The sequence below is a fragment of the Bombina bombina genome, chromosome 5, assembly GCF_027579735.1.
Source record: "Bombina bombina isolate aBomBom1 chromosome 5, aBomBom1.pri, whole genome shotgun sequence".
NCBI classification, from domain to species: Eukaryota; Metazoa; Chordata; class Amphibia; order Anura; family Bombinatoridae; genus Bombina; species Bombina bombina.
The window spans coordinates 460001716-460020408 of NC_069503.1; the positions used below are offsets into that span (position 1 = coordinate 460001716).

The 18693-nt window shown below is 39.2% G+C and overlaps 1 protein-coding gene across 1 annotated transcript in view; it reads right to left on the minus strand.

Moving 5' to 3' along the window:
• The window catches only part of TMC2 (transmembrane channel like 2), a 212269-nt gene that overhangs the window by 121405 nt on the left and 72171 nt on the right, over nucleotides 1-18693 (minus strand). Inside the window, exons 4-5 of the mRNA XM_053715757.1 lie at nucleotides 17042-17123; nucleotides 12716-12822 (exon numbers count right to left, since the gene is read on the minus strand). Coding sequence (XP_053571732.1) covers nucleotides 12716-12822; nucleotides 17042-17123 — 189 coding nt within the window. The remainder of the gene's footprint in view (nucleotides 1-12715; nucleotides 12823-17041; nucleotides 17124-18693) is intronic.

Below are 18693 nucleotides of genomic sequence, written 5' to 3' on the forward strand. Positions count from 1 at the left end.
CCTTTTTATAAGAGGGTCCTGGACCATCAAAAAAATACACCAGCAGGAAAGAGGACGTATGGCATCCTTTTGAACAATAGAGTACAGGTACAGCATTAATTTTACAAACCCAGAGATAATTTTGGTCAAATGTGAAATAGAAAAAAAAATGAGTGGACACCCAGTACACCTCTTTCTCCTTAGGCCTTTTTATAAGAGGGTCCAGGACCCTCAAACAAAATACCAGCAGGAAAGAGAACATATGGCATACTTTTGAACAATAGAGTACTGGTACGGCATTGATTTTAGAAACCCACAGATAATTGTTTGGAAAAGTGAAATAGCCCCAAAAACCATGCTTGGACTCCCACTCCAGGTCGTTCTCCTTCAGCTTTTTTATAATAGGGTCCAGCACCCTCAACAGAAACAACTGCAGGAAACACCACCACATATGCCATCCTTTTGCACAAGCGAGTACAGGTATGGCATCCATTTTAGAAACCCAGAGATAATTGAGAGGAACCAGGAACATTTTTCTAAAAATTTGATTGGGCACCCATTGCAGGTCGTTCTCCTTCAGCCTTTTTATACCATGGGCCACGACCCGCAACAGGCACAACAGCATGAAACACCACATAAGCCACCCTTTTGCACAATAGAGTACAGGTATGGCATAGATGGAACACAGAGATAATTTAGAGCAACCAAGAGACAGATAAAGATGCTTGGTCGGTTCTACTCTTTCAAATTTGTGGCATTTTGCGTTCAATTTAATGGTCCACCAGATATGAGTGGTGTGCTAAGTTGTACAATTCGTAACAGTTTAATCACTAGTGTTATGTGCCTTATTTTTTTTATTTGAGTTTTGTACCCACAGAGCTGCAGCATAGGCCAGAAAAATTCGGAATGTACAAATGACTGAAAAATTGGGGTATTGTTGTAGCAACTGCTGTAGCAGCGGCCAGAAAAATCGATGTTTGTAAAACATTTATAAAGTGCCCTAAAAGCTTGTGGCTTGAGCACTAGTTGTTGGCGGATAAGTCAAGCAAGTCCTCCGGCTTTATAAAAAAAAAAAAAGGCCAGCTTGTGTACCAGTTGTAGCCCAAGCCAGCTCATCTAATCATCAGGCCTTTTTTATTCAAATGTATCGCCCAATGTCAGTCCCTTCGGGATCCAGCCCTCATTCATTTTTATAAAAGTGAGATAGTCAAGGCTTTTTTGACCTAGGCGACTTCTCTTCTCAGTGACAAAACCTCCTGCTGCACTAAAAGTCCTTTCGGACAGGACACTTGAAGCGGGGCAGGCCAGAAGTTCCATTGCAAATTGGGATAGCTCAGGCCACAAGTCCAGCCTGCAAACCCAGTAGTCAAGGGGTCCATCGCTCCTGAGAGTGTCGAGATCCGCAGTTAAAGCTAGGTAGTCTGCTACCTGTCGGTTGAGTCTTTCTCTAAGGCTGGATCCCGAAAGGCTCTGATGGTGCATGGGAGTTAAAAAGGTACGCATGTCCTCCATCAACAAGATGTCAGGAAAGCGTCCGGTCCTTGCCGCCGTGGTCGTGGGAGGAGGAGGATTAATTTAATCTCTTCCCCTGTTACATTCCCGTGGTGCTGTGACATCACCCTTATACGCTGTGTAAAGCATAGTTTTTAATTTATTATGAAAATGCTCCATCCTTTCCGACTTGCGGGAATTTGGTTACATTTCAGGCACTTTATGCTTATACCGGGGGGTCGTTCTCCTTCAGCTTTTTTATACGAGGGTCCCTCAACAGGCACGACAGCATGAAAGAACCCATTTGAACAAGGTTGGATGCTGAGCTAATCATGTCGCGTTCCTCCTCCTCACTGATCTCACTGATGGTATCTTCTTCCCCCCAGCCACGTACAACACCACGGGTACCGGAGAGGTGACAACAACGAGCACCCTGGGATGACTGTTGTGCTCAGTCTTCCTCCTCCTCCTCCTCAAAGTCACATTCCGATGCTGATTCGGCGGGGGTGATGGACACCACAACTCTCCCGCTTCCTCTTCACGCTCATCTACTGCCTGATCCAGCACTCTTCGCAGGGCACGCTCCAGGAAGAAAACAAATGGTATGATGTCGCTGATGGTGCCTTCGGTGCGACTGACAAGGTTTGTCACCTCCTCAAAAGGACGCATGAGCCTACAGGCATTGCGCATGAGCGTCCAGTAATTTGGAAAAAATATCCCCAGCTCCCCAGGGGCTGGCCTAGCACCCCGGTCATACAAATACTCATTAACAGCTTTTTCTTGTTGGAGCAGGCGGTCAAACATTAGGAGTGTTGAATTCCACCATGTCGGGCTGTCGCAAATCAAGCGCCTCACTGGCAGGTTGTTTCGACGCTGGATATCGGACAAGTGCGCCATGGCCGTGTAGGAACGTCTGAAATGGCCACACACCTTCCTGGCCTGCTTCAGGACGTCCTGTAAGCCTGGGTACTTATGGAAAATCGTTGTACAATAAGATTACACACATGTGCCATGCACGGCACATGTGTCAACTTGCCCAATTTCAATGCCGCCATCAAATTACTTCCATTGTCAGAAACAACCTTGCCAATCTCCAGTTGGTGCGGAGTCAGCCACTGATCCACCTGTGCGTTCAGGGCAGTCAGGCGTGCTGGTGCGGTGTGACTCTCGGCTTTCAGGCAAGTCAACCCCAAGACGGCGTGACACTGCCGTACCCGGGATGTAGCATAGTACCTGGGGAGCTGGGGGGGGTGCCATAGATGTGGAGCAAGACGCAGAAGTTGAAGAGGACTCAGCCGAGGAAGAGGTTATGGAAGAGGATGGAGTAGGAGGAGTAGAGGAGGTAGCAGCAGGCCTGCCTGCAAGTCGTGGCGGTGTCACCAACTCTTCTGCAGAGCCACGCATTCCATGCTTGTCAGAATTCAGCAGGTTTACCCAATGCGCAGTGTAGGTGATATACCTGCCCTGACCATGCTTTGTAGACCAGCTATCCGTGGTCATATGGACCCTTGCCCCAACGCTGTGTGCCAGATATGCCATAACTTCCATTCTCACAACAGAGTACAGGTTTGGGATTGCCTTTTGTGAAAAGAAATTTCTGCCAGGTACCTTCCACTGCGGTGTCCCAATAGATACAAATTTTTTGAAAGCATCAGACTCCACCAGCTTGTATGGTAAAAGCTGGCGGGCTAAGAGTTCAGACAAGCCAGCTGTCAGACAAGGGGGTGACTTTGAGAAATTGGCTTCTTACAGTCAAACATGTCCTTGACAGACACCTGACTGTGGGCAGATGACAAGGAACTGCTACATAAGAGAGACTGAGTGGAGGATGGTTGAGAGGGGGCAAGGAGGACAGCACTGGTTGACGTGGCTGAAGACGCTGGAGCAGGAGGAGGAGGGCGGCTTTCACTTTGTGTGCTGCTTCTACTCATGTGTTCTTCCCATCGGCCTTTGTGATGGGAGACCATGTGCCTTCGCAAAGCAGTTGTACCTAGGTGGCTGTTGGACTTCCCACGACTCAGTTTCTTTTGGCACAGTATGCAAATGGCATCGCTGTTGTCAGAGGCAGACACACAAAAAAAATGACACACTGCTGAGCTCTGCGATGACAGCATTCTGGTGGTGGCAACAGCATGCGTTGATGGGCGTCGGCGTGCTGTCTGGCTGATTCCTGGTGACGATGCATGCTGTCTGACTGTGCCACTAGCTCCTTGAGACGACCTCCCCGTGCTTCCAAATCGTCTCCTCCTCCTCCTCCTCTCTGTCTCCCCATCTGAACTTTCCCCCTCTTCTTCTTCTCTTCTAGCAGGCACCCACGTGACATCCACCGACACATCATCATCAACCGCTTCACTTGTATCTGAAACATCAAGAAAGGAAGCAGCAGCGGGTACAACATCATCATCATCATCACACCGTACCTCCATGTCGGTAATGCTGCCTGACTGAGACTGATCACTATTATCTACATCATCTGTCAATGATGCTTGCGCATCACTCATTTCTTCCAAATGATGTGTCAATAACTCCTGTGACAGATCAAGTAAAGCGGCTGTGGTGCTAGTGTTGGTGGTGGCGACAGGCGGGGGAGTGGCACTGGTCACTTGAGACCTGCCCAAAGCACAGCTGGACTTAGATGGTGCGTCAAGGTTAGGAGGACTAGCAGCGGAAGCTGAAGAAGATTGGGTGTCCTGTGTTAGCCATTCAACTAGGTCCTCCTCAGAAGTTTTCGCGTCCCCCCTGGCACCCGGCGTCTGAACAATGTGCATATTTGTAGGGTCTAAAGGAATCACAGCACCACGACCACAGAACCTGCGGGGTGGCCTGCCTCTGCCTGTCATTTTTTTTAAAATTGGCACTAACAATACTATTACACCAATTGAGTGGTGGCACTGTGAAAGTGGGCACAGTATACGCTGTGAGACTGACAACAACAAAAAAGACAGATGTTTTAAAAATCACAAATTGTTAATTTTTTAAAATATTACGAGTACTGTGACAACAAATATGATTGTTTGGCACTAGTTTGCAAATGGGCCTGTCTGGCACACACGCTGGGAGAAAGGAAACTGCAATTCAATGGCACTAGGAGACTGAAGAATCACAGTCAAAACAGTTATGATTAACAAAAATTCCAATCCTGTTACAATAAATATGATTAGTGGCACTAATTGGCTAGTTGGGACTGGCACACAGGCAGGCAGGCAAGAGGAAAATGCAATTCAAGGGCACTAGTAGACTGCAGATTGACAGTCAAAACAGTGATGATTGACAAATTTTGCAATACTGTTAAAAGAAATATGATTGCTGGCGCTAATTGGATAGTTGGGCCTGGCACACAGGCTGGCAGGCAGTAGAAAAGTGCAATTCAATGGCACGAGCAAACTGAGGATTAAGATCAACAATCAAAAATTTTTAATTTTTAATTAGTAACTATACTGTAGACAACAATTATGATTGGTGTAAATAGTTGGCAAGATGGCCTGGCACAAAAGGCTGGCAGGCAGGAGGTAAATGCAATTCAAGGACACTAGGAGACTGATTACTGACAGTCAAAACAGTGATGATTGACAATTTTTGCAATACTGTTAAAAGAAATATGATTGCTGGCAATAATTGGCTAGGTGGGCTGGGCACACAGCAGGCTGCAAGGCAGGAGAAAAGTGCTAATCACTGGCACCAGAAAACTGAGGATTCACAACAACTATTAACAAAAATTTTAATTTTTAATTACTAAGAATACTGTCACAACAAATATGATTGGTGTAAATATTTTTCAAGTAGGCCTGGCACACAGGCTTGGAAGGCAGTAGAAAAGTGCAATTCTAGGGCACGAGCAAACTGAGGATTAAGATTCTGTTCTCTTCTTTTCCTTGTCACTCCCAGTTACTCCCACTGACTGCTGATTCGCTAACTACTCCTTAAGACAGGTGCTCCCCTTGCACTCTGTGCTTAGTATTGAAGTTCCTACATACAGATTGGATTACAAACTTTCTCTGTCCTGCATGTTCCAGCTTACCTATAATCAATTGCTGGTATTATAGCAGGATTCAAAAAGACTTTGTTTGCCGTTAATACCTTCAAAGACATCATTGTCTTCTGCCTTATATTCAAGTGAGGAATTGTACAACTTTCGTTTTGTTTAATTAGCTGCTTCATTCTTTTTGCAGCTCATACCTTCAACACAGCTAAACAGCAGCACGCAAAAGGATTCAAACCGTGACGTCACTTCCACTCCGGGCCCGGCACCAACAAACTTTCTCCCTGCTTGCGGTTGGAACGGACTACTACCGAATAGACTTGATATTTGTGTATGAGTTACAGGTACCACACTATTTAACCGCATTACCGCTTTACTAACCTATAAACTGCTAACTTACTTGTGGCTATTACTGCAACTACATAATTACTAAAGCATCAACTAATATCTGCTTAACTGTTTATTCCCTGCAAAGATCCTGCTTTTCTTTGAAAGTAATACGGCATATCTCCTTCATAAACTGCTATGTCGAATTAAGTCACTTGCTTGCTGGGAAAGACTTTTTATTGCTGCTGCATTTGTTCCGCTATTTCATCAGTTCTATACTCTATTTCTGTTGTTGTCTCTCTAAGATATACATCAGATTATATATGTTTTCATTGCAGCTTGGTGCTGTATACAAACCATGTTCTTTTTCTGAATTTGAGCAAAATTCACAAATCTGAAAGAGTCCTTTTTGCAATAAAGGATTTAGACAGAATTGTGTAACAAACAAACAATTTTGGTTGTAACTGCAGTTGTGTTCCACTATTAAGAGTTTATTCAAAACCTAACAGCAAGGCAGCAGGAAAGTGCTATTCAATGGCACCAGCAAACTGAGGATTCTCAACAACTATTATCAACAATTTTAATTTTTAATTATTAAGAATACTGTCACAACAACTATGATTGGTGTAAATATTTTTCAAGTAGGCCTGGCACACAGGCTTGGAAGGCAGTAGAAAAGTGCAATTCTAGGGCACAAGCAAACTGAGGATTAAGATCATCAACAATCAAGAATTTTTTAATTTTAATTAGTAACTATACTGTGACCAAAAATTATGATTGGTGTAAATAGTTGGCAAGATGGCCTGGCACAAAAGGATGGCAGGCAGGAGGTAGATGCAATTCAAGGACACTAGGAGACTGATTACTGACAGTCAAAACAGTGATGATTGACAATTTTTGCAATACTGTTAAAAGAAATATGATTGCTGGCAACAAATGGCTAGGTGGGCCTGGCTCACAGCAGGCTGCAAGGCAGGAGGAAAGTGCTATTCAATGGCACCAGCAAACTGAGGATTCACAACAACTATTAACACAATTTTTAATTTTTAATTATTAAGAATACTGTCACAACAAATATGATTGGTGTAAATATTTTTCAAGTAGGCCTGGCACACAGTCTTGCAAGGAAGTAAAAAAGTGCAAATCTAGGGCACAATCAAACTGAGGATTAAGATTATCAACAATCAAGAATTTTTTAATTTTAATTAGTAACTATACTGTGACAACAATTATGATTGGTGTAAATAGTTGGCAAGACGGCCTGGCACAAAAGGCTGGCAGGCAGGAGGTAAATGCAATTCAAGGACACTAGGAGACTGATTACTGACAGTCAAAACAGTGATGATTGACAATTTTTGCAATACTGTTAAAAGAAATATGATTGCTGGCAATAATTGGCTAGGTGGGCCGGGCACACAGCAGGCTGCAAGGCAGGAGGAAAGTGCTATTCACTGGCACCAGCAAACTGAGGATTCACAACAACTATTAACAAAAATTTTAATTTTTAATTACTAAGAATACTGTCACAACAAATATGATTGGTGTAAATATTTTTCAAGTAGGCCTGGCACACAGGCTTGGAAGGCAGTAGAAAAGTGCAATTCTAGGGCACGAGCAAACTGAGGATTAAGATCCTCAACAATCAAGAATTTTTTAATTTTAATTAGTAACTATACTGTGACAAAAAATTAGGATTGGTGTAAATAGTTGGCAAGACGGCCTGGCACAAAAGGCTGGCAGGCAGGAGGTAGATGCAATTCAAGGACACTAGGAGACTGATTACTGACAGTCAAAACAGTGATGATTGACAATTTTTGCAATACTGTTAACAGAAATATGATTGCTGGCAACAATTGGCTAGGTGGGCCTGGCTCACAGCAGGCTGCAAGGCAGTAGGAAAGTGCTATTCAATGGCACCAGCAAACTGAGGATTCACAACAACTATTACCAAAAATTTTAATTTTTAATTATTAGAATACTGTCACAACAAATATGTTTGGTGTAAATATTTTTTAAGTAGGCCTGGCACACAGGCTTGGAAGACTGTAGAAAAGTGCAATTCTAGGGCACGAGCAAACTGAGGATTAAGATCATCAACAATCAAGATTTTTTTAATTTTAATTAGTAACTATACTGTGACAAAAAATTAGGATTGGTGTAAATAGTTGGCAAGACGGCCTGGCACAAAAGGCTGGCAGGCAGGCAGGAGGTAGATGCAATTCAAGGACACTAGGAGACTGATTACTGACAGTCAAAACAGTGATGATTGACAATTTTTGCAATACTGTTAAAAGAAAAATGATTGCTGGCAACAATTGGCTAGGTGGGCCTGGCTCACAGCAGGCTGCAAGGCAGCAGGAAAGTGCTATTCAATGGCACCAGCAAACTGAGGATTCTCAACAACTATTAACAACAATTTTAATTTTTAATTATTAAGAATACTGTCACAACAACTATGATTGGTGTAAATATTTTTTAAGTAGTCCTGGCACACAGGCTTGGAAGGCTGTAGAAAAGTGCAATTCTAGGGCACAAGCAAACTGAGGATTAAGATCATCAACAATCAAGATTTTTTTAATTTTAATTAGTAACTGTACGGTGACAAAAAATTAGGATTGGTGTAAATAGTTGGCAAGACGGCCTGGCACAAAAGGCTGGCAGGCAGGAGGTAGATGTAATTCAAGGACACTAGGAGACAGATTACTGACAGTCAAAACAGTGATGATTGACAATTTTTGCAATACTGTTAAAAGAAATATGATTGCTGGCAACAAATGGCTAGGTGGGCCTGGCTCACAGCAGGCTGCAAGGCAGCAAGAAAGTGCTATTCAATGGCACCAGCAAACTGAGGATTCACAACAACTATTAACAAAAATTTTAATTTTTAATTATTAAGAATACTGTCACAACAAATATGATTGGTGTAAATATTTTTCAAGTAGGCCTGGCACACAGGCTTGGAAGGCTGTAGAAAAGTGCAATTCTAGGGCACAAGCAAACTGAGGATTAAGATCATCAACAATCAAGAATTTTTTAATTTTAATTAGTAACTATACTGTGACCAAAGATTATGATTGGTGTAAATAGTTGGCAAGACGGTCTGGCACAAAAGGATGGCAGGCAGGAGGTAGATGCAATTCAAGGACACTGGGAGACTGATTACTGACAGTCAAAACAGTGATGATTGACAATTTTTGCAATACTGTTAAAAGAAATATGATTTCTGGCAACAAATGGCTAGGTGGGCCTGGCTCACAGCAGGCTGCAAGGCAGGAGGAAAGTGCTATTCAATGGCACCAGCAAACTGAGGATTCACAACAACTATTAACAAAAATTTTAATTTTTAATTATTAAGAATACTGTCACAACAAATATGATTGGTGTAAATATTTTTCAAGTAGGCCTGGCACACAGGCTTGGAAGGCAGTAGAAAAGTGCAATTCTAGGGCACAAGCAAACTGAGGATTAAGATCATCAACAATCAATAATTTTTTAATTTTAATTAGTAACTATACTGTGACCAAAAATTATGATTGGTGTAAATAGTTGGCAAGACGGCCTGGCACAAAAGGATGGCAGGCAGGAGGTAGATGCAATTCAAGGACACTAGGAGACTGATTACTGACAGTCAAAACAGTGATAATTGACAATTTTTGCAATACTGTTAAAAGAAATATGATTGCTGGCAACAAATGGCTAGGTGGGCCTGGCTCACAGCAGGCTGCAAGGCAGGAGGAAAGTGCTATTCAATGGCACCAGCAAACTGAGGATTCACAACAACTATTAACAAAATTTTTAATTTTTAGTTATTAAGAATACTGTCACAACAAATATGATTGGTGTAAATATTTTTCAAGTAGGCCTGGCACACAGTCTTGCAAGGAAGTAAAAAAGTGCAATTCTAGGGCACAAGCAAACTGAGCATTAAGATCATCAACAATCAAGAATTTTTTAATTTTAATTAGTAACTATACTGTGACAACAATTATGATTGGTGTAAATAGTTGGCAAGACGGCCTGGCACAAAAGGCTGGCAGGCAGGAGGTAAATGCAATTCAAGGACACTAGGAGACTGATTACTGACAGTCAAAACAGTGATGATTGACAATTTTTGCAATACTGTTAAAAGAAATATGATTGCTGGCAATAATTGGCTAGGTGGGCCGGGCACACAGCAGGCTGCAAGGCAGGAGGAAAGTGCTATTCACTGGCACCAGCAAACTGAGGATTCACAACTATTAACAAAAATTTTAATTTTTAATTACTAAGAATACTGTCAGAACAAATATGATTGGTGTAAATATTTTTCAAGTAGGCCTGGCACACAGGCTTGGAAGGCAGTAGAAAAGTGCAATTCTAGGGCACAAGCAAACTGAGGATTAAGATCAACAATAAAAAATTTTTTAATTTTAATTAGTAACTATACTGTCTGTGACAACAATTATGATTGGTGTAAATAGTTGGCTAGACGGCCTGGCACAAAAGGCTGGCAGTGGCAGGCGGGAGGTAAATGCAATTCAATGGCACTAGGAGACTGAATATTTGCAGTCCAAAAAATTATGATTTTTTTTTTTAATTACTGTTACAAGAATTGTGATTGGTGCCACTAATTGGCTAGTTGGGCCTGGCACACAGGCTGGCAGATATGAGTCATGGATGGTAGGTAGGGCAGCAATTTAACACAGTATGCTGTGTAAGTGACAAAAACACAGGCCTGATAGAAAATTAAGTTAGATTACACTAGCAAAATATTTTAAAATTTTAGATTTTAATATTAAAATTATGTTAAGAAGTGCAATGCACATATGACTCTATGAGTGGTCGCACTGGCTGGCTGCTACGTAGGGCAGCAATTATAACAACAGTATGCTGTGTAAGTCAGATAGACAGTTAGACACAGGCCTGATAGAAAATACAATTAGATTACACTAGCATAATGATTTAAATACTTTTTTTTGGAAATTTTAAGAAAAAGGTTAAGCACATACATATGAGTCGTAGCTGATAGCCTTGGAAGGGCAGCTATTAAAAACAGTAGGCTCTGTAAGTCGGATACACACACGCCTGATAGAAAATACTATTAGATTACACTAGAAAAATGATTGAAATTATTTTTTTGGGGGGGGGGATTAAAAAAAGGTTAAACACATATGAGTCGTGGCTCATAGACTAGGGAGGGCAGCAAGTAAACACAGTAGGCTCTGTATGTCAGCAAAACACACAGGCCGGATAGAAAAATATATTAGATTACACTAGCAAACAAATTTAAACTTTTTTTTTTGTATTAAAATTAAGGTGAAGAAGAATAGATATGAGTGCTGGGTGGCTGCCTGGCACAGACCAATTAACCAAAAGACTGAAAAAAAATGAGGTATATTAATGCTGAGTGAGCCTGACAGACACAGGCATGATAGTAAATCTAATTAGATTACACTAGCAAAATATTTTTTTTTTTTTTTTAAATTTAAAATAATGTTATAAACGGATATTAATACTGGTGGCTGCTGGCTGGCACAGAGCAATGAACCAGAGTATATGCTGTGTGACACTGGCCTGATAGAAAATGAAAAATAATTACACTAGAAAAATAATTAAATTTTTTGGTTAGTTAAATTTAAACTAATGTTGTTAGGGAGATATCAGTGGTGGCAGTAGTCACAGCATATGCTGTGAGCCTTAAACACACAGCTGAAAGCCAGGCAAATGCTAATAAAAAAAAAAACGGAAAAAAAAAAAACGGCACGAAATATAGCCCTAAAAAGGGCTTTTTGGGGTGCTGTGCTTGCAGCAGAGATGAGTGGAGTCCTTCTGGACTGTAAATACACTAGCCTAGCTATGTTTTTCCTATTAATGTCAGGAGCAAAAACACAACACGTCCTCTCATTAAGAAAGCAAGGTCGTTATGAGTCTAAAATGGCGGATTCCGAGTAGCTGGGAGGGTCTGTGAGGGAGTGTCTGATGTTGATTGGCTCTAATGTGTCAGGCGGCTGTGACATAAAGGGTCAAAGTTTCCACAATTATGACACATAGGGGCGGATCGAACATCACCATCTGTTCGCCCACAAACGCGAACAAGCTATGTTCGCTGTGAACCGTTCGCCGGCGAACAGTTCGGGACATCACTAGTTGACACTGATGGTAAGCCTGCATCCAAATCTTTTTTTAATATTCTACTTAGCTATATTGCACTATACCACTTTTCCACAGGAACCACTGGCACAGGAAACCGCACCCACAGAGGGAGATCCTTTGGGTTCAATTATTGGATATAATTTTGGATATACCTTCTAAACTGAATTTAAAAAAGCAAGTTTTGATTTATTTCATATACACTGTTTTCATATATATCTTCTTTTTACTTTCTATTTTTTATATATTTTTTTTATATATATCTTTTTATTTTTTTATTTTTCATTCTTTCATTTTTCTTTCTCATTTCATTTTTTCATTTTTTTCCACTTGCACTATTTTTCATTTTCAGTTATATTTTTTCATAACTTCAAGTTCTTGTTAGACTGTTGCACTCTTCGGATCATCTAAGGATCACACATTGTCATCTTTATTAACATCTCCATCCATATTGGCAGAGCACATCACCATTGAACTCTATCCTTCTCACATATAGACTAAAGCTATATACAGATGCATCTCTTCTATTAACTGTACATTACACACATGGATCTATGTTTTTAGTATTTTGTTTTTATATCTTTGTTTTTATATCTTTGTGATTTTAGAGAATAAATAATTGTTTACTATATATTATTCTGCAATGTCACCTTAGCCCTTGATTTAGGCGCTCTTTATATACATTTCATCAGTTATCCACTTAAGTGTTAGCTAGGAACCCTTCATAAAGAGCAATAGGTGCCCACACTTAGCGCTGAGTCTAATATTTCTGTTTGGCAATGTATGAGATATAAAGAAACATATCCTTACCTCTGGTATTACAACAAGACCAAAAATTAGACCAAACAGAACTAGATTCACACCATACATCCATCTCAGGAATATAAAGTATGAGGCTACAGATGAACCAAAATGACCTGAGAGAAAGATAAAATAACTACATTAGTACAATAAATTAGCTGTACTCTCACTGCAAAGCTGAACTCAATTCAACATTCAATATAACCCAGGAAAATTTGTTTATTTATTTATAAATATTCCCCTATGTGCAAAACATTGGAATGTTAAATATTTTCTGTAAATACATAGTTAAAAGCTTTATTAAATATGAATATTGCATAAATATGCTTTTATATGTTTTAATCTACTTGACAGCAAAGGGTTCCAATGCACTTATATTTATGTCTATATATGAGTACATATGTATTTATGTGTTTATATGTGTATATATGTCTGTAAATACATATACACATATAAATACAGTACATAAATACATATGTACACACACACACACACACATATATATTATATATATATATATATATATATATATATATATATATATTCATTTAGACATGTATATGTATGTATGTCTATGTTAAAGCCATTTGCCTGCCTTATATTCTAACAACTGAGATCTCATATCTTTGAACCTTTATAACTTTTTTTGTGCAATATTGTTTTAATCATTTTTATTAGATGGTGTTATTATGAGAGTAACTGTACTTTGTAATGTATTTTTGATGTGTTTTGTGACACTTTTTAGTTTTGCAAAATTGGTAATACGAGCGCAATTTAACTTGCGTGCAAAAAAACATGAAAATTCGATATCGCTCACACGCAAACGATTGTGCGCCACTTAATCTGGCCTATTATATTTATAATGCAAGACTAAGGAATGTATTCTAAACCTTTAGAAAAATGTCTATATTAATTTACCAATATAAATTCCCATAGACTTTATTGTTGAGTTTTGCAAAAACTAATGTTGAAAAGCTTTTCTAAAAGATCAGAACATAGTCATAAAATTACTAATAAAATGGCTGATAAATGTTGAAGGGACAAAAATAAAATGCTCTAATGTGTTAGATTATTTTATTAAATGTATTAACCCCTAAATCGCCGCACTCCCGCCTCGCAAACACTAGTTAAATTTTATTAACCGCTAATCTGCCCCCCCCAACGTCACCGACACCTACCTACATTTATTAACCCCTAATCTTCCGACCCCAGCGTCGCCGCTACTATAATAAATTTATTAACCCCTAAACCTAAGTCTAACCCTAACCCTAACCCCCCCTAGCTTAAATATAATTTAAATTAAACAAAATAAATTTAACATAATTAAATAAATTAATCCTATTTAAAACTACTTACCGATAAAATAAACCCTAAGCTAGCTACAATATAACTAATAGTTACATTGTAGCTAGCTTAGGATTTATTTTTATTTTACAGGCAAATTTGTATTTATTTTAACTAGGTAGAATAGTTATTAAATAGTTATGAACTATTTAATAACTACCTAGATAAAATAAATACAAAATTACCTGTAAAATAAATCCTAACCTAAGTTACAATTACACCTAACACTACACTATCATTAAACTAATTACCTATACTACCTACAATTAATTACAATTAAATTAAATAAACTAAATTACGAAAAATAAAAAAAGAATTTCAAGAATTTTAAACTAATTACACCTAATCTAATCCCCCTAATAAAATAAGAAAGCCCCCCAAAATAAAAAAAATTCCCTACCCTATACTAAATTGCAAATAGCCCTTAAAAGGGCATTTTGCGGGGCATTGCCCCAAAGTAATCAGCTCTTTTACTTGTAAAAAAAAAATACAATAGCCCCCCAACATTACAACCCACCATCCACACACCCCTACTCTAAAACCCACCCAATCCCCCCTTAAAAAAAACCTAACACTAACCCCCTGAAAATCACCCTACCTTGAGCCGTCTTCACCCAACCGGGCACAAGTGGTCCTCCATAGGGCAGAAGTCTTCATCTGATCGGGGCAGAAGAGGTCATCCAGACTGCAGAAGGCTTCATCCAGGCGGCATCTTCTATCTTCATCCTTCCGGAGCGGAGCGGGTCCATCTTCAATCCAGCCGACGTGGAGCATCCTCTTCAAATGACGAAGAATGAAGGTTCCTTTAAATGACGTCATCCAAGATGGTGTCCCTTGAATTCCGATTGGCTGATAGAATCCTATCAGAAAATCGGAATTAAGGTAGGAAAAATCCTATTGGCTGATGAAATCAGCCAATCGAATTGAAGTGCAATCCGATTAGCTGATCCAATCAGCCAATAGGATTGACCTTGCATTCTATTGGCTGTTCCAATCAGTAGAGTAGGGGTGTGTAGGTGGTGGGTTGTAATGTTGGGGGGGTATTGTATTTTTTTTACAGGTAAAAGAGCTGATTACTTTGGGGCAATGCCCCGCAAAAGGCCCTTTTAAGGGCTATTTGTAATTTAGTATAGGGTAGGGAATTTTTTTTAATTTTGGGGGGCTTTTTTATTTTATTAGGGGGATTAGATTAGGTGTAATTAGTTTAAAATTCTTGTAATTCTTTTTTTATTTTCTGTAATTTAGTGTTTTTTTTTTCTCGTAATTTAGTTTATTTAATTTAATTGTAATTAATTGTAGGTAGTTTTGGTAATTAGTTTAATGATAGTGTAGTGTTAGGTGTAATTGTAACTTAGGTTAAAATAAAAATAAATCCTAAAATAGCTACAATGTAATTATTAGTTATATTGTAGCTAGCTTAGGGTTTATTTTATCGGTAAGTATTCAGTTTTAAATAGGATTAATTTATTTAATTATGTTAAATTAATTTCGTTTAATTTAAATTATATTTAAATTAGGGGGGGTTAGGGTTAGGGTTAGACTTAGGTTTAGGGGTTAATAACTTTATTATAGTGGCGGCGACATTGGCGGCAACAGATTAGGGGTTAATAAATTTAATATAGTTGCAGCAATGTTGGGGGGGCAGATAAGGGGTTAATAACTATAATGTAGGTGTCTGTGATGTTGGGGGCAGCAGATTAGGGGTTTATAAGTATAATGTAGGTGGCGTCGGTGTCCGGAGCGGCAGATTAGGGGTTAATAGTATAATGCAGGTGGCGACGATGTCGGGGGCGGCAGATTAGGGGTTAATAAGTATAAGATTAGGGGTGTTTAGGGTTCATGTTAGGGTGTTAGGTGTAGACATATTTTTTATTTTCCCATAGGAAACAATGGAGCTGCGTTAGGAGCTGAACGCTGCTTTTTTGCAGGTGTTAGGTTTTTTTTCAGCCAGCTCAGCCCCATTGTTTCCTATGGGGAAATCGTGCACGAGCATGTTTTGCCAGCTTACCGCTACCGTAAGCAATGCTGGTATCGAGGTGAGATGTGGAGCTAAATTTTGCTCAACGCTCACTTTTCTAAGGCTAAAGCGGCTTGCAGAAAACTCGTAATACCAGCTTTGGCTTAAGGGAGCGGTCAGAAAAAAAGGAGCGTTAGCACTGCACAGCCTTACCAACAAAACTTGTGATCTAGCCATAAATAAATCTGGTGATATGTGTGTAGCCACCAATCACCAGCTAGCTGCAAGTAGTGTATTGGTGCTCCTGAACCTACTGTGGTATGCTTTTTTACAATAGATACCAAGAGAACAAAGTTAAATAATATAAATAAATTGAAAGTCTCTTAAATTGGCATGCTCTACCTGAACCATCAAAGTTTAATTTTGACTTTCATGTCCCTTTAATGAATCACTGCCCCTAATGAAAGTGAATTATCTCAAAATTCTGTATATAAAAAGTTAAAGTCAAAATCAGCCAACTAAAAATGAGTATTTTATATTACAAAGCATATGATTATTTACTGACTAAAACACAATAACAACACATATATTAAACAATTTATTGACTTCTTCATGTAGCTGTTGATTAAAGGGACAGTGAAGTCAAAATTTACTTTCCACTTTACCCCTATTATATAATTTGCTTTTTACTCTTGCTATCCTTGCTTTAGTAGCATACCTAGGTAGGCAATACATTGTGTGCTAGCTGTTGATTGGTTGCTGCACATATATGCCTTTTGTCATTGGCTCACCTTATGTGTTCAGCTAGCTTCCCATAGTGCATTGCTGCTCTTTTAACAAATGATACCAAGAGAATGAAGCAAATTAGATAATAGAAGTCAATTAGAAAGTTGTTTAAAACTGCACGCTCCGCCTGAATCGTGAAATAAAAATGTTGGGCTTCATGTCCTTTTAAACAAGAGTTGTGAAAATCATACATCTGCCCTTGCATTAAAAGCTCCAAATAATCTCTGAAATGAATCTTGTGCACATACTTTCTACTTCTTTAATCTTCATTTCCCACGGTATGCAGGCTGTTCTAAAATTTTCAAAGTCCCTTTTAAACTTTATCCATTTCTGAAAAACAAAATCGTTAGAAAGTAATTATTTGGATCAAATTGAAAAAAGGCTCAGCAGCTACAAATCAATCCTTTATCATATTCCATTAAAAGAGGAACAAGTGTACAAAGTGATAAAATCAAGCAGGCAGCCTCCAGCTTACAACGCGTTTTGGCGTTAGCCGTATTCAAAGACAACCATATAATAATATAATTATGCCGTATAAGGATAATATCAAACATGACAATTTATTAGTATAAGCTGGTTTTTATTGAATGAAATTGTTTTCACGACAGCTTTTCAAATGAATTAAGTAATATTCTTGCATATATATATATAATTAAAGGGTTATGAAACACTTGAGAGACCGATATAACATGTTTAATTATCCATAGATATAATATATATTTATATTATATATAAATAAACTTTGCAATGTACTTTCATTATTTGTTTTACCTCCTTATCCCCTGAAAATTGTGGGATTGCCCATGAGAATTGGAAGTAATTACTATTGACTACATATGCCTAAACCTGCTACATTCTACACAGCTCTTGTTTGAGCATTTAAAAAAATAATGTATCGTTCTCCTTAAAGGGACAGTCATTAGCAAGAGCACTAGATGGCAGCACTATTTCCTGTCTTATAGAGCTCCAGACATGTGCACACTACCTATTTAGATATCTCTTCAACAAAGAATAACAAGAGAACAAAGTAAATTTGATAGTAGAAGTAAATATGGAAATTTTAAGACATTTTTTGGGTTTCATATCCCTTTAAAGCTGTTTATTTTAAATATTTTAGTAACAGAAATGTTTGCGTATTTCTGGATTGTTGCATAAAAGCTCACTGGCTACTAAACAAAACAGCAGCGCTATTGAGGTTGACGTGGCCCAACAGTATAAATGTTTTTTTTTTTCCCAACTACAAGAACATCTGTACTACATTTAAAACTGTCTTTATTGCCCAAATGAAATATAACTAGCTGAGACTAAGGCCTCTAGTTATCAAGCCGTCAACCTCAAATACGCTGGAATTCTGCAGCGTATTTGTGGCGAGGCTGATTCGCTGTAGTTATCAAGCACTACAGCCCGGCAAAAGTAGAATATAGTGACGTAAGCAACGATCCGCTGGACTCAGTCCGACACAGATCGATTCTTACGTCACTCCAGATGTTCCGAACGCAAGTTCGGCACAATCTGACTACTTTTGGGAGTTATCAAATGACTACCAGGTACGCTCGGCACTTTTCCGGCCCAGCGTACATGGTTTTCAATCCGCCGCCCTGGAGGTGGCGGATCCCATAGGAATCAATGGGAGTCTGACCATAGCGAAAGCTCATGTTCGCTGCTGCCCGACATTCCATTGATTCCTATGGGAAGTGTGTACACCTAACACCCTAACATGTACCCCGAGTCTAAACACGCCTAATCTGCCCCCCTACACCGCCGCCACCTATATTAAACATGTTAACCCCTAAACCGCCGCTCCCAAACCCCGCCGCAACTATAATAAATATGTTAACCCCTAAACCGCCGCTCCCGGACCCCGCCACAACTATAATAAATATGTTAACCCGTAAGCTGC